The sequence below is a fragment of the Lontra canadensis genome, unplaced genomic scaffold (genome assembly GCF_010015895.1).
Source record: "Lontra canadensis isolate GAN:19392208 unplaced genomic scaffold, GSC_riverotter_1.0 scaffold67, whole genome shotgun sequence".
NCBI lineage: Eukaryota > Metazoa > Chordata > Mammalia > Carnivora > Mustelidae > Lontra > Lontra canadensis.
Window position 1 is genome coordinate 4,531,145 of NW_022631061.1, and position 17,095 is coordinate 4,548,239.

At 34.8% G+C, this 17,095-nt stretch overlaps 1 protein-coding gene across 2 annotated transcripts in view; it reads left to right on the top strand.

Annotated features, from left to right (window-relative positions):
* Positions 1 to 17,095, top strand: part of BRCA2 (BRCA2 DNA repair associated) — a 57,576-nt gene that overhangs the window by 5,025 nt on the left and 35,456 nt on the right. For both annotated transcript variants that reach the window (XM_032880016.1, XM_032880017.1), the window contains exons 4-11: positions 4,593 to 4,701; positions 5,403 to 5,449; positions 5,542 to 5,582; positions 5,767 to 5,878; positions 6,614 to 6,663; positions 6,911 to 7,022; positions 8,539 to 9,654; positions 11,285 to 16,306. In XM_032880016.1, coding sequence (XP_032735907.1) covers positions 4,593 to 4,701; positions 5,403 to 5,449; positions 5,542 to 5,582; positions 5,767 to 5,878; positions 6,614 to 6,663; positions 6,911 to 7,022; positions 8,539 to 9,654; positions 11,285 to 16,306 — 6,609 coding nt within the window. The remainder of the gene's footprint in view (positions 1 to 4,592; positions 4,702 to 5,402; positions 5,450 to 5,541; positions 5,583 to 5,766; positions 5,879 to 6,613; positions 6,664 to 6,910; positions 7,023 to 8,538; positions 9,655 to 11,284; positions 16,307 to 17,095) is intronic.

Genomic DNA, 17,095 nt, shown 5'->3' on the forward strand with positions numbered 1-17,095 from the left:
CCCTCCCCCGGCTTACAGGCACTTGCTCTCTCTCTCTCTCTCTCTCTCTCTCTCTTTCTCCTTGTCTCTAAAATAAAACCTTGAAAAAGAAAGAGAGCAACAAAGAAAGAAAGAAAGCCTAATAACTGGCAGCAGTCTTTGGAGATGTGTTTTCAAAATGTGATGCCTGGATAATGAGAATCTCCTATAGTGCTAAATGAAAGAGAAGATTTCGGGCCCTGATACTCTGAATCTACTAAATTAGAATCTCTAGAAATAAAACTCATAGGTGTACATTTTAAACTAATCAGGTGATTGTCATGGAAACAAAGACTGAAGGCAAGGGGGTCAATTAGACCAGGTGGTAGGGGGCCAAGTGCCTGAATTAGAGAAATGGTAGTGAAAGTGGATATGGGAGATAGAAACTATAAGACCCCACAGTAGTCTAGACCTGGAGATTTCAAAGAAAGGATCAAATCACAGGTTTAGAGTATAAGAATATAATGGTGACATTCATAGACATTGTAAGCACTGGCAGTAAAACAGGTTTAAGAGGAAAAAGGCTTCAGGGCACGTGGGTGGCTCAGTCAGTTAAGCATCTGCCTTTGGCTCAGGTCATGATCCCAGGGTTCTGGGATCGAGTTCCATATCAGGCTCCCTGCTCAGTGTGGACCCTGCTTCTCCATCTGCCTCTGCAGCCCACCCCCCTCCCCGGTCTCTCATGAAAAAATAAATCTTTTTTTTTTTTTTAAGATTTTATTTATTTATTTGACAGAGAGATCACAAGCAGGCAGAGAGGCAGGCAGAGAGAGGAGGAAGCAGGCTCCCCGCCGAGCAGAGAGCCCCATGCGGGGCTTGATCCCAGGACTCTGAGATCATGACCCGAGCCGAAGGCAGTGGCTTAACCCACTGAACCACCCAGGCGCCCCTGAAAAAATAAATCTTAAAAAAAAAAAAAAAGTGAAAATGCTTGAGAGGATCAAAAAAAAAAAAAAAAACAGGTTGAGTTTTGGACTGCAATTTGGGACAATAAAACGTTAAGGTGATGTCCCAAAGGCTTTGGGAAATATAAGACTGAAACTGAAAGAATACAGGCAGAAAAGAAAGCAATAGGAACCAACTCTCTATTTGGAAAGTGATAAAGTCATCACATGTAGTAAGGAAATTGATTATAATGAGGCCTAGGATAGAGCCTTAAGGAATATTTAGCAGATGAAATGCAGAACACAGAAGAGGGAATCATTCATTCAATATTCCATGCTTGCTTTGTGCCTGGCAACTTGCTAGGCTTTCAGGATACAAACTGATGACTAGATGAATAGATAGATGACTTTTGACTTTCAGGAACTCAGTCTTGTATAGTACAATAAATACACTGGTGTAGTATATGCTATAATAGGAACATATACAAAGTGCTATGTTGTGGGCATAGTAAAAGGGACAGCCATCTTTTTTAATGTGCTCAGGAAAAGCACCGTAAACCGGTTAATGCCAAATCTACTGAATCTTGGAAGACCTACCTAGAGTCACTGGTTTATTCTCTAATTTAATCTGTTGGGATTGGTCTATCTATAATTAGGGAAGGATAGGAATGAGTTAATAAGGCTACTCTGGGCTTGCTGCAAAAATATTAAAATTTTTAAGGTTCTAGTGCATAAATAATTCTGACTGTAGTTTCCTGGTACCTTTTGTTTTTGTTTAGTTTATATTCAGAATTAAAATGTAAGGCTTAAGCTGTTTTTTTAACATCCTTGTTTAGTTCTAACATCTACTTTTAAAAAGAACTATCCCTAAAGTTCCATGAGGAAATGTGCTGTTTCTGCTTCTCAACATCCTTACTTTTGCATAAAATCATCAAGTTTATCTCACCATTATTCAGCCTATTTATGAGATTCTCAGGTTACTTGGGAAATGTTTATTTGGGTATGAACTTATTTTTGCCTGGTTCATTTTTTTACATTTGGGTTTTTCATTGCTAAGCCAATACTGATACTTTATTATTAACTGAAGTTGTTTGTTTATATTAGAGTTCATTCTCTGTATCAGTCTATGGATTTTGACAATTATATAATGTCATGTATACACCATTACAGTATCCTACAGAATCGTTTCACTGCCCTGAAAATCCCTTGTGTTTCATAGCACCCCTCACCCAACCCTGGGAACCACTGATCTTTTTATTGTCTGTGGTCTTTTTCAAAATGTCATATAGCTGGAATCAGACAGTATACGGCCTTTTCAGACTAGCTTTTTTCACTTAGCAATGTAAGTTTCCTCTACATCATTTCATGGTTTGATACCTAATTTTTTTGTTTGTTTGTCTGATTTTAAAGATTTTATTTATTTATTTGAGAGAGAGAGCACAAGTTTGGGGAGAGGCAGAGGGAGAGGGAAAAGCAGACTCCCTACTGAGTGTGAAGCTGGAAGCAGGGCTTGACCCCACCCAGGACACCAGAGATCATGACCTGAGTCAAAATCAGTCAGACATCTTAACTGACTGAGCCACCCAGGCACTCCATAGCTCTTTTCATCACTGAATAATGCTGTATATGCATATACCACTTTGTTTATCTGTTCAACTACTGAGGAACATCTTGGTTGCTTCCAGGTTTTGGCAGTTATGAATAAAGCTTCTGTATCATGTGCAGTTTTTAATTTGTGTAGATCTAAATTTTCAACTCATTTAGGAAAATACCAAAGAATATGATTGCTGGCTTTTAGGGTATGAATACGTTTAGTTTTGTAAGAAACTGCAAACTGAATTCCATAGTGGCTGCATCATTTTGCTTTTCCATCAATAGTGAATGAGAGTTTTTCTTGTTCCAAGACCTGATCTTTATTTTGGACTTGAGCCGTCCTATTATAAGTGTGTGTAGTAGTAGCTCATTGTTTGGTTTATTTAACTGCGGGGTTTTGGTTTTGGTTTTTTTTTTGTTTGTTTTTGTTTTTTTTTCCTGATTAAGATCTTTGTTAAAGTGAACAGGGAAAAGGTGAAATTTTTAAAAAAATACATTTAGGTAATTTTTAGTATCTTTCACTAAAACTCTTATTAGAGAAAGAGGTTGGGTATTTTGTGCAGGTGGGGTTTTTAACTCACATGTTTATTTGGCTTGTTAGTGATTATAACTATTTCCTGTTACTTGAGAAATGAAAATATAAAGCAGTGTTTTGTTTGTGCTACTGCAAAGAGTTCTCAGTTTGGTCTTTGCCTCATTAACATTGATATGACTTATTTTTCCCAAAACTTTGCTCAGTTGGAAATTATAGGATCAGTTAAAGAACCTATTGTTTTAAATCAATTTTTACAAGAGTAATAAGTAACTGAATGCCATATTTGTGAAACAAAATAGGAATTTTGAAAAACTATAAATGGGATTTGATAGAGCTACATATAGCTTTAGAAACCCTGTCTGAGCATTATTGCTTAGAAAGTAGATGTGTTCAACAACAGAAGTATTTCCTAATCATTGCTAATTCATTCAGCCAGGAATTGTGGTGTGACTATAATATCAGACATTGATTGTAGTTGCTAAAGACAAGCTCTCTACCTCAAGGAGCTCAGATTCTAGTAGGGGAAGTAGGAATGGTGTATGATAAACTCTGCAGGAACATGTGGTAGCAACAATCACTTAATCTCATGTTAGGGACCACTAAATTTTTCCAGAGGAGGGAGTTTCAAAATGGAAGCCTGAAAGAGGATATTTGAGATCAAGAGAAATAAAGAAAGAGAAACCGTTTGTACAAAGGCCTAGAGTAAAAGAGTGCGTTCTTACAGGATATGCAAGTGGTTGGGTATGGCTGAAAAGTAGAATGTGAAAGAATGTCCTAGAAATTAAGAAGTCAGATCATGAAAGTCCTTGTCAGAGAAGTTAAGAAGCCAGATCATGAAAGTCCTTGTTACTTGGGAGTTTTGGGGTTGTTTTGTTTTGGAGAGTTTAAGCCCAATCTTGAGAACACGATCTTGAAAGGTTTTCAGCAGATCAAATTTGATTCCTTGGTGTTTTGGTAAATGTCTTTTGCATTATTCTTTGCCTCCATGATACCATAGTGCATGTGACTTAATCATTAGAACATATAATGTTCTGTTCTTGTGTGGAATTTCAAAAAATTTCAAAAAATTCCTCCTGCTCTATTATAAACTCTTTGAAGTTAAAGCTGTCTTGAATTGGATTTCCCAAAGTGTCTTATGTATATTATATATTTGTTGAATGGGGACAGACAAATTTTGAGACATCCCCTTTTGGGAGGAATCAACAAACTGAGAAACCATTTCAGGCTAAACTTTACATACATTTCTCCCTCCCAGTATAGATGAGACTTTTTGTTTTTAAATACTTGTAGGGATGGGGCTTCTGCGTGGCTCAGTTAAGCGTCTGACTTTGGCTCAGGTCATGATCTCTAGGGTCCTGAGAGGGAATAAGGCCCATATTAAGCTCTGTGCTCAGCAGGGAGTCTGTTTCTCCTTCTCCCTCTCCCTCTGCCACTCCCCCTGCTTGTGCTCTCGCTCTCTTTCTCTGAAATAATAAAATCTTTATAAAAATAAATATTTTCAGAGAATGAAAATTCATAATCCAATGCATATACATCCTCACTGAATTATTGTACTGTTTCAGGAAAGGATATAACCAATAGTAAACATAAAAGTTGTTGCACAATGAAGTCTAAAATGGATCAAACAAATGATGTTACCAGCCCACCCCTAAATTCTTGTCTTAGTGAAAGGTATGTTGTGTTATATTAAAATATTTAAATGCAACATTTTCCTACATATGCTATTTGTTTTATAGAAATGCATCTAATTTTCATGCTAATATTTTGACTGAGAGCCTGAAAGAGGATTTTCTATTTTTAAATAATCTTCTAGGTTGAATCCTTTATACGATAATTTTTACATTAGAGACATTTACTTTGTTTTCCTTATAATGTTGAATTCATTGGTTTTTGTATCTATTCTATGACTTTTTTAGTTAGAAAAATAATGATGAAAAGCAATGCCCTTGAAATAGCAGCTTAATATAAATTATTTGTGCACTTGGAATTGTTTAAGAGAATATGATGCTTTTATAGATTCATGTTACATAATTTTTAAATTCAAAACATACAGTTCCTAGGAGCTGAAATTTGTGAAATTTTATACATTACTTTTAGTGAACATTTGGTTAATTTGGTAGTTACTTACAAAGTGGACATTTTAAGTATAATTTAGTAGTTACTTACAAAGTAATTACTTTGTTACTTATAAAGCAAACACCATGAGATGTTTGCTTTTTAAAAAGTAACGAAATATTAGAAAGTAGTGTAAGTCTAATAATTGTGACTGAGAATCCTTTTTTTCAATAAGATTAATGTTTTGTTTCTTCTTGCCATTTCTGTTATCTTTGGATAACCTGAAGGGTTTGTGTGATTTTTTTTTTTCATTTTAGTCCTTTTCTACGATGTACACATGTAACACCACAAAGAGAGAAGTCAGGTATGATTAAAAACAAGGCTTTTTATTTCTAGAAGACTCTTAAATTTTAATAAATATAAAATTTAGTAATTTTCCCCTCATTTTACCCCCAGTGGTATGTGGAAGCTTATTTCATACACCGAAGCTTATGAAGGTAAATATTCTGCCTGGTTTTTTATTCTGTAATAATTGAGAATTTGACAACAGAGTCCTACATTTGCCCTGAGATTCACAAATATGTACCTACGGTCTCACGTAGGCATTCAGTAAATGATAAATGAAAAAAATACTCAATCATGAGTGCATTTCTGTGAAATAAATATTTTCTTTATTTCCAGGGTCAGACACCAAAACGTATTTCTGAAAGTCTAGGAGCTGAGGTGGATCCTGATATGTCTTGGTCAAGTTCTTTAGCCACACCACCAACCCTTAGTTCTACTGTGCTAATAGGTAATACTAGCGATTGAGTATTACGTAAGACAGTAGATGATGTTGGTATAGTGTCATCTCTAAGCCTTCTGACAAAAAGAATATATGAAAAGATAAGTAGTAATTAGATAATACTGTCTTTGAGAATTGTTTTAGTAGTTCAGAATAATTCTACTTAGTGTAGATTGGAACAAATCACAAGTACATAAAGTGGTGTTCTAGGAGTATTCTATAGAAATCCATTTATGGGCAAGCGAGGATTTTTTAAATTATTATTCTAACAAAAATACATTCAATTTTGATTTCTCTTTAGCTGGGAATTTAACTGGTTTTTGTTGTTGCTTAGATGAGATAACAGAGGTAAAAGCATGTTAAAAAGTACGAAGTATTTAACATAAAGTATACTTTTAGACAGCAATATTATCTAAATAAATGCTTAAGTCTATAAGCTTTGTCTTTTAAGTAATGATCCCATAACTCTATCTGATTCCCTAAGTCTTCATGGATAGGAGCACCTAAAGTCAGGGTCATCAAACCAGTTTCTTAGAAGCATCTTATGAGTGATACTAAGGAATTGAATGTAGCTTATGTTGATTGACCTTTCTAATTACCATACCATACCATTTGTTTTGTTTCAAATGCACCATTTACTTTAGTAGTGTGTCTTGTCTGACCAAAAAATACTGAAGTTTTCACATTAACTTTAGGGTATGGTGTATAATACATTATAGATAAATTGAATTTTTTTTTTTATAGTCAGGGATGAGGAAGCATCTGCAGCTGTATTTCCTAATGACACTACTGCTGTAAGTAAATATAACAACTTGATTATGCTGTTGCAGTTGCTTACAATTTTAGAATTCTTGAAAAATTACTTATCTTGCATTTTTTCATTCCTTAATTTATGATTTATCTAAGCCTTTAGAAAGTCTCTAAGCCTGATCCTTTATATGATTTTCTTGACTTCATATGAAGTAATTCTGTCTCTGAGGTTGAATATAAATGCATATTGAAAGTTTTTATACTAATGACTTTAAAATATAACTTTTGCAGATTTTTAAAAGCTGTTTTCCTAAACATGATGAAAGTCTGAAGAAAAATGATAGGTGTATCCCTTCTGGGCCAGACAAAGAAAACAAAAATCAAAGAGAAGCTAAAAGTCAAGGTAAGTTCTTCTGTTTAATTGAACTGCTATTTTTAACTGACATCACTGAAGTATTACTCTTCCTTTCTTAAAGAGAAAATACATTGTTTGTTTTTCCTTTCATTCTTGGTTACTGAACATACCGTGCATAGAAGGTAACTTGATTTATTTTTTAAAATATTTATTTATTTGAGAGGGAGGGAGCGAGAGAGCACGAGCAGGGGGAGGGGCAGAGGGAGCGGAGCAAGCCGACTCCCAGCTGAGCAGAAAGCCCAAAGCAGGGCTGGATCCCAGGACCCCGAGATCATGACATGAGATGAAATCAGACCCTCAGCTGAGTCACCCAAGGTGCCCTGAAACTAACTTGATTTAAATGAAAATGTTTAATCATGGTAAGATAATACCATTCAAGATGCTATTATAGAGGCATCTGGGTGGCTTGGTCAGTTAAGCACCCGATGCTTTGTTTCGGCTCAGGTCATGATCTCAGGGTCCTGGGATCCAGTCCTGTGGTGGGCTCAGCCAGGAATCTGCTGCTCTTCCTTTTTCCCTGCCCCTACCCCAGTTTGTGTGCACTCTTTATCTCAAATAAATAAATCTTTAAAAAAAAAAGAAAAGAAAAAAGATGCTATTATGACACAAAAACAAAACCCGTAACTCAGACCTTACAGAGAGAAGAATAAAACTAATAATCAACAAATACGAAGGTTTTATTTCTAATTACAAGGTAATTAGAGTATCCGGGGTACCAAAAGTTACCTAATCAGATTATTGGAATATTGCATTCTTGGGGTCACCTGGGTGGCTCAGCTGGTTAAGCATCTACCTTCAGCTGAGGTCATGATCCCAGGGTCTTGGGATGGAGCCCCACATTGGGCTCCCTGCTCAGTGGAGAGCCTGCTTCTCCCTCTCCCTCTCCCTCTGCCCCTCCCCCAGTTTGTGCTCTCTCTATCACACTTGCTTATGCTCTCCCTCTCTATGTCAAATAAATAAAATCTTTAAAAAAAAGGAATATTGCATTTTTCTTAGTATATGTGTTTGTGTAAATATGTAGGATTGGATAACCGTGTATATGTGTATGTGGGGTATAAAATCATATTTTACTCTCAGTTATTGTAGGGCCACAAACCAAGAGCTGAATGCTTAACCAGCTTTACCATCCAGGTGCCCTAGGCCACAAAATTAATTTGGAACATCTGGTTTGATAAAACCTAGAATGTTAAATTGCATATATATAGTAAGATTAAGTGAGTTTTAAGTGTACAGAGCTGATAAAGAAAGGTTATTAGGACCTGGAGTATGAATAAAAGGCTTTGGGGACATTGGAATCAGTCCTTACCAGAAGAACAGCAGAAGGGTGGCACTCCCTTCCTGTCCCCACCCCCAAAAAAGCTAGCCCTCAGGAAAACCCTTTAAATACAACTTTTTGTGTTATTTAGTGTATACTATTTCTATGAGAAAGGTTGCAAGAATAGTATAAATCATATGACTATATTTTGAAATGTTATTAATATACTTCTGTTTTAAATTTAAACAGGTTTGGGGAAAATGTTAGGGAATTCATTTGGTAAAGTAAATAGCTGCAAAGACCATTTTGGGAAGTCAACACCAAATGTCCTAGAAGATGAAGTACATGAAACAGTTGCAGATGTTTCTGAAGGAGATAGTTTTTCATTATGTGTTCCTAAATATAAAACGAGAAATCTACCAAAAATAAAAACTAGCAAGACTAGGAAAAATATTTTCAATGAAACAAAGACCAATGAATGTGAAGAAACTAAAAAGCAAATGAAAGAAAATAAACATTCATTTTTATCTGAGATGGAACCAAATGACAGTGATCCATTAGATTGGAGCGTAACAAATCCGAAGCCCTTTGGGAGTGGAAATGAGAAAATCTCCAAGGAATTTGTACCATCTTCAGCTTCTGAATGGTCCCACCTAACTCTCTCAGGTCTGAGTGGAACCCAGATGGAGAAAACACCTCTACTGCATAGTTCTTCTTGTGACCAAAGTAATTCAGAAAGAGACTTCACAATTACAGAGAAAGAAAGCACCAACTTTATAACTTTGGGAAATTCTTTGCCACAGATTTCAAGTGTACCAAAGTATTCAGAGACGACATTAAATAAGGAAACAGTGGTAAATAAGATAGATGAAGAGCAGTGTCTTGGATCTCATGAAGATTCTGTTCTTTCAGGAAAGCAAACAATATCTGAAACTACTGTAATACATTCTCCACTTCATGGTATCAGAAAGTCTATATTCAGAATAAGAGAATCACCTGAAGAGATGTCCATTGCAGTGTTCTCAAATCATATGACTGATCTAAACTCTAAAGAGGAAATTGACACCCCTGAAAGTGCACTGGAAAAATATACTATTTGCTCACAGAAAGAGGATTCTTTAGGTTCAATTGATAATGGAAGCTGGCCAGCCACTATCAGACGTACTTCTGGAGCTTTGAAGACTTCAGGTTTAATATCCACTTTGAAAAAGAAAACAAAGAAGTTTATTTATGTTATAAATGATGAAACATCTTATCAAGGACTGAAAACACAGAAAGACCAGGAATTGGGACTAACTAACCATTCAGACCAATCTGAAGCAAATGCTTTTGAAGGACCACTGACATTTATAAATGCTGATTCAGGTACCTTTGGGTGTGTATATCTGTGTGAGTGAGAGAGAATGGTGCAAGTAGTTTTATGGATGGTGACAAGTTATCTTATTTGAGTATGTGTCTCTCTCTTATATCTTTCTAAAAAATATACTGCCTGCTTTCCTTCTTTAGTTTCTTTTTTGGTTTTCCTTCTGTAGTTCTTTGATTTTTTAAAATCTATCTTCTGTTCAATGTGAGGCAGTGTCTATAGGCATTGTTTAGGCCTTTGATTACCAATGTTCAAAATCATTTTATTCGTACTTGCTGAATCACTTTGCATAGTATATATACAATCATCACTCTTGAGACAGAGCATGTGATACATAAAAATCAAGAATTTGACTACTTCTGCTTTAATTTTCTTGTATACAAAGTAGACAATTCTGTAAATATTTTGTGTTGTTTACTTTATATTCTCTAAGGTAAAAAAGATAGGAAAAAAGCTAATTGCTAGCTAAGTTTAATGTAAGCTGGTTCTAAAATAAAAGTGATTTTTGTTATTTTTGTTACATACTTTTCTTAAATATTTAGAGATTATTTAGAGTTATTATTATATCTCTGGGTGTCAGAGTGTGCACAATGAAACTTAGTTTTTATTTGAGCAACGATTCCTTTATCAATAGCTAAATTGTATGTTAATAAGATGATTTCATCTTCCTTTGAGAAAAATTTTAGTGGGTGGAATATCTCTGTGAATATTAGGTTTGGTGGAACTGGACTACAGAGGAACTGTTTGAGAGTTGGGTTAATTTCCAGAGAAAAATGTCTGACACTGTGTATGTCAGAATTAAAATCAATGAAAGAGCTAATATGTAGTGGTGGTCACTGATTAAATAAAATGAGATTAATAATTTTGATTTGCTAATAGGGAATTCAGAGAATTGAAAAAATTAGAGCACTTTAACTCATTTGCCTTTATAATTGAGATTAGGTCATACTACAGGCATTTCATCTGTAAAACCTGTTTTTAAAGATTGATTTTGGTGGGGGGGGGCATACCTGGATGGCTCAGTTGGTTAAGCATCCGACTTCAGCTCAGGTCATGATTTAGGTCCTGGGATCAAGCCCTGTGTCAGGTTCCCCACTCAGCGGGAGTCTGCTTCTACCTCTCCCACTGCCCCTCCCCCCACTCATGCGTGCACATGCATTCTCTCTCTCTCTCTAGCTCTTGCTCTCAAAGTTTTTAAAAAATAAAAGTTGATTTTTTTCAATATCAAAGACCAAATTATCTAAAGGAAGTGATTACTTTTCTAGTTCCTTTGTTTTTTACCTGCTGTTATGCCAATATTAACAATGAATTTTTCCCAATTTTATTTTCCAGTGAAACACTTTTGAATCTTACTTATGGTAGCTAGCTGCTTTCTTGAACTACATACTAATTTTAATTGAATTGATAAATGTTAGAAAAAAAATATTAAGTCCTATTTATCTTTAGTTGGAAAATGTAATAACTTGAAATATAGTATATTTAGAATTCTTTGTTTTAAGCCTGACATTCACTTCTTACTTTTCATGTAATTCTTGTTTTACATACTACTTTTTTTACTTGGTGGAAAATACTTAATGAATGTAATTAATGGCACTTCAATTTAATTTTGTCACTTTGTGTCTTCATGCTTAGGTTTATTACATTCTTCTTCTGTCAAAAAAAACTGTCCACAGAATGATTCTGAAGAACCAGCCTTGTCTTTAACCAGCTCTTTTGGGACAATTCTGAGAAAAGTTTCCAATAATGGAACCAGTTCTGTTAATAATAAAACAGTACCTCGGGATCTTGATTATAAAGAAGCAAAAATTAATAAGGAAAAGCTGCAGTCATTTATAACCACAGAAACTGATTGTCTATCATCCTTGCAGGAAAAACATTGTGAAGATGATGCAAAAAGTCAGAGAGTTTTAGATATAAAAGAAAAGGTCTTGCCTGCCGTAAGTTACCCTCCTGTGCCACATTCAGAAGTAGAAGGTTGTGGTATTCACTTTCAATCTCCAGAAAGCTTTTCATCTGACCATGATAATACTAGTCTAACTCCTAGCTCCAGAGATCCTCCATCAAACCCAGTCATGACTTGTAGAGGAAAAGAATCATATAAAATGTCAGAGAAACTAAAATGTAAGAATCATGAGGGTGGTTTTGAATTAATCAAAAATATTCCCATGGAAAAGAATCAAGAAATGCATGTTTTAAATGCAAATTCTAAAAATACTGAGGTGTTGTCGACTGAAAAATATGTAATAGTAGCATCACCTTCTATGAAGGTACAATTCAACCAAAATGCAAATCTCACCACAATCCAAAAAGACCAAAAAGAAACTACTTTAATTTCAAAAATAGCTGTCAATCCAAACTCAGAAGAACTTTTTCCAGATGATGGGAATAATTTCATCTTAGAGATAACTAATGAAAGTAATATTCCTGTTTTAGGAAATATTAAGGAACTTCATGATGCAGACGTCTATTGTGTAAGAGAACCTGTTCTCAAGAACTCTACCATGATGGTATATACAGACATGGATGACAAACAAGCAGCCAAAGTGTCAATTATGAAGGATTTTGATTCATCAAACATAGATGATCTTACAGAAAAGAACGGAAATAGCATAAAGCAGCAACTAAAAATGACTCTAGATCAAGATTCAAAATCAGACATCACCTTGGAGGTAGTTAGGAAATCAAATGGAAATAATGACTACATGAATAATTGGGCAAGACAATCAGATCCAGTTTCAAATCACAGTTTTGGAAATGGCTTCAGAACAGCTTCTAATAAAGAGATAAAACTCTCTGAACACAACATTAAGAAAAGTAAAATGCTCTTCAAAGATATTGAAGAACATTATCCTACTAACTTAGCATGTATTGAAATTGTTAATACCTCATCATTAGAAAGTCAAAAGAAACTAAGCAAACCTCTCGCACTTGATCCACAGTCAATTAATAGTGTGTCGGTGTTTGTGCAGAGTAGCGCTTATGTTTCTGATAGTGTAAGTGGTCACATAGCCCCTCCAACTTCATCTTTAAAGCAAGATTTTAATTCAAATCATAACTTAACACCTAGCCAAAAAGCAGAAATTACAGAACTTTCTACTATTTTGGAAGAATCTGGAAGTCAGTTTGAATTTACACAGTTTAGAAAACCAAGCCACATAATAGAGAAAAATCCATTTGAAATGCCTGAAAACCAGCTGACTATCTTGAATAGAACTTCTGAAGAATGCAGAAATACTGATCTTCATCTCACAGTTAATGCCCCATCTATCATTCAGGTAGACAGCAGTAAGAAATTTGAAGGTGTACTTGGAGGTAACCAGAGGTTTGCTTGCTTGTCGAGAAGCAACTGTAACAGAAGTGCTTGTGGCTGTTCAGCAGATAAAAATGAAGTGAAGTTTAGAGGCTTTTATTCTGCTCGTGGCACAAAACTGAATGTTGGTAGTGAAGCACTGCAAAAAGCTAAGCAGCTGTTCAGGGACCTTGAGAATATCATTGAGGAACCTTCTGTAGAAGTAGATACAAGAAGTTTCTCCTCAGGTAAATGTAATGATTCTGCTGTTTCAATGATTCAGATAGAAGATTGTAACAATGATAAAAATTTTAATGAGAAAAATAATAAAAGCCAACTAATACTACAAAATAATACTGAAATGACTGCTGGCATTTTTGTTGAAGAAAATACTGAAGGTTACAAGGGAAATACAGAAAATGAAGATTACCAGCGTACTGATGCCAGTGGAAATACTCATAACTTAGAATCTGTTGGCAGTGATTCAAATAAAAATGATATAGTTTATATTCATGAAGAAGAAAACAGCTTGCCATGTATTGATCAGCACAACGTCGATCAAAAATTATCTAGCCAGCTTATGAAGGAGGGAAACACTCAAATTAAAGAAGGTTTGTCAGATTTAACCTGTTTGGAAGTTGCAAAAGCTGAAGAAACATTTCGTGTTAATACGTCAAATAAGCAACAGTTAACAGCTAATACAATCCGACAAAACATAAAAGATTATGACATTTTTGATTTATCCTTTCAAACAGCAAGCAGGAAAAATATAAGGGTCTCTAAAGAGTCATTAAATAAAGTTATAAATCTCTTTGATCAAAAATGGACAGAAGAAGAATTGAATAACTTTTCAGATTCCTTGAATTCTGAATTACTTTCTGGCGTAGATATCAACAAAATAGACATCTCAAGTTATGAGAAAACAGAAAACAGTGAAAGAAAAAACAAAATAATGAAAGAAAGTGACCTAATTGGTACTGAAAATAAATTACTGACCCTCCAGCAAAGACCAGAAAGTGAAATCAAAAAGATCAAAGAACCTACCATGTTGGGTTTTCATACAGCTAGTGGGAAAAAAATAGAAATTGCAAAGGAATCTTTGGACAAAGTGAAAAATCTTTTTGATGAAAAAGAGCAAGGTGATAGTGGAATCACTAATTTTAGCCATCAAGGGGCAAAGATGTCCAAGGACACAGAGAAATGTGAAGATGGGCTTGAATTAGCATGTGAGACCATTGAATTAACTGCACCAAAGTATGAAGAAATGCAGAATTCTCTAAAGGAAAAAAAACTTGTTTCTAGTGAGATTGTGGTGGCACCCAGGCTCTTAAGTGGTAATTTATACAAACAAACTGAAAATCTTAAAATATCAGATCAAGCCTCTCTGAAAGTTAAAGTACATGAAAATACAGAAAAAGAAACAGCAAAAAAGCATACGATTTATACAAATCAATTCACTTATTCAGCTATGGAAAATTCACCTTTAGCATTTTACACGGGACATGGTAGAAAAATTTCTGTGAGTGAGACTTCACTATTTGAAGCAAAAAAACGGCTTAGAGAAGGAGAATTGTATGATAAACCAGAAAAAATAAATACTGCCACGATTATCTGTTTAAAAGAATATCCTGATGATTATGTAGAAAATCCTTCATGTGGAAATAGTTCAAGTAGTACCATATCTGAAAATGACAAAAATCCTCCCTCTGAAAAACAAGGCTTGACCTATTTAAGTAATAGTACCGTGTCTAACAGTTATTCATACCATTTGGATTTTTGTCATTCCAGTGAGGTATATAAAAAATCAGAATATCTTTCAAAAAATAAAGTTGATAATTCTGGTACTCAACCAGTAGTGAAGAATGTTAGAGAAAACACTATTTTTTCTGAAATAACATCCACTGTAAGAGAAGCAGACACAGACCCACAAATTATAAATGAAGATATTTGTGTTCAGAAACTTGTGACTAACTCCTTGTGCAAAAATGAAAATACAGCCATTATAGTGGCCATATCTGACTCAAATAATTTTAATTCAATTCAGAAATTGAATTCAGATTCAAATAATGCTGTACCTGCAAACAGTACAGCAAGTAGTAAAAGAGTCTTTGTTGCACACCAGACAAAAGCGACAGAGGGATTTACAGACAACTGCAGTATGATAATTAAGCAAAACCCCAAGAGTAAATCAGACACTTGCCACATGAGAATTGTGGCAGGTTATCCTAACACACTGGACGATTCGGAGGATATTATTTTTCCTGACTCTCTGGATGATGCAGAACATAGTTCGTCTTCACGTAAGGTTTTTGCTGGCATTCAAAGTGAACACACTTTACAACTTAACCAAAGTATATCTGGATTGGAGAAAGTTTCTGAAATACCAACTTGTCAGAATAATTCAAAAACTTCTGATACATGTAAACTTAATACAGGAAAGCTTCCAAAGTCAGTCTCTTGTACGAATGCTTGCGGGATTTTTAGTACAGCAAGTGGAAAATCTGTACAAGTATCAGATGCTGCATTACAAAAGGCAAGGCAGGTGTTTTCTAAGATAGAAGATAGTGCCAAGCAACTCTTTCCCAAAGTATCATTTAAAAATAGTGAACATTCAGACAAGTTCACAAATGAAGAAAATGCTATGCTACAAACCTCCCAAAATTTACTGTCATCTACTTTCTCCGGATTTAGCACGGCAAGTGGGAAACAAGTTCCAGTTTCTGAAAGTGCTTTATGCAAAGTTAAGGGAATGTTAGAAGAATTCGATCTGATCAGAACTGAATGTGGTCTTCAGCATTCATCTACATCTAGACAAGATCTATCAAAAATACCTCCTCCCTCTTGTATTGATAAGAGAACCCCAGAACAATGTGGCAACTCCAAATTGGAAATGGCCTACAATAAAGAATTTAAATTATCAAGTCACTGTAACATTGAGAGGGGTTCTTCAGAAAATCATCGCTCTTTCATTCAAGTTTCTCCATGTCAATCTCAGTTGAAGCAAGACAAACAGCAGTTGCTATTGGGAAGCAAAGTATCTCTTGTTGAGAACATTCATCTTTTGGGAAAAGAACAAGCTTTACCTAAAAATACAAAGACAGAAATTGAGACAACTGAAACTTTCCCTAATCTTCCAGTGAAAACAAATATAGAAATTTGTTCTACTTACTCCAGGGATCCGGAAAACTATTTGGAAACAGAAACAGTAGAGATTGCCAGAGCTTTTATGGAAGATGGTGAGCTGACAGATTCTGAACTGCTAAGTCATGCCAAACACTCTCTTTTTACATGCCAAAGCACTGAGGAAATGGTTTTGTTAAATTCAAGAATTGGAAAAAGAAGAGGAGATGCACTTGTCTCAGTTGGTAAGTGTCTATTTTTCCTTTCAGGTTGCCAGTCACTTAAAATTAAGTCTTTAAAAATCATGGAATATTAGCTTAAAGCAGTTCAGGTATTATAACCTATATTTTTATAGACTTTTATGTATAGTTTAGGGGAATGGGATTTCACTCTTGATCTGAGTCTGTACTAAGAAACATGTTTTATGTTCTTTAATGTATTTTTAGAGATTATTCGTATAGTTATTATTGAGAAATTACTGTAAAAATTTGTTTCCTAGAAAATCTGAAACTTCTATCCTTATAACAGCCTATATAATACAACCTGCTGTTTTCAAGTAAGTATGAATGTGTATATAGAGAGAGCACCCAGAGGTTCCACAACTCTGGCTCTTAACAAATTTTAAAAGTAGGTTTCAGCTATGGTGCTGGTTTGCTTCCTTTTTTTTTTTTTAATCTAGGAAGTATTCTAAAATCAGTTATTTTTAGCAGATAGCATTCTGGTCTTAATGCTATTTGGACTATAGTCTAACTTCTCTTTTTAAATGTATATGTAACAACTTAGTTCAATTAGGTTAATTGGAGGTGTGTTTTTTTTTTCCTCTTAGTATTTCTGACTAGGAATAATCTTAAATAATTGAATCTGTTGATCAAATACAATTAAAGTAAATGCCATAACTAACTTTCCTGCTTTTAAGTGAATGATCTTAAATAACTAGCTCCTTTTAAAAAACTATAAACTCATAGACTTGAGTTATCACAGGTCTTGTCCAGTCTCTTCAGATTACAGGGAAAAACAAGGAAGCCAATCAGTTC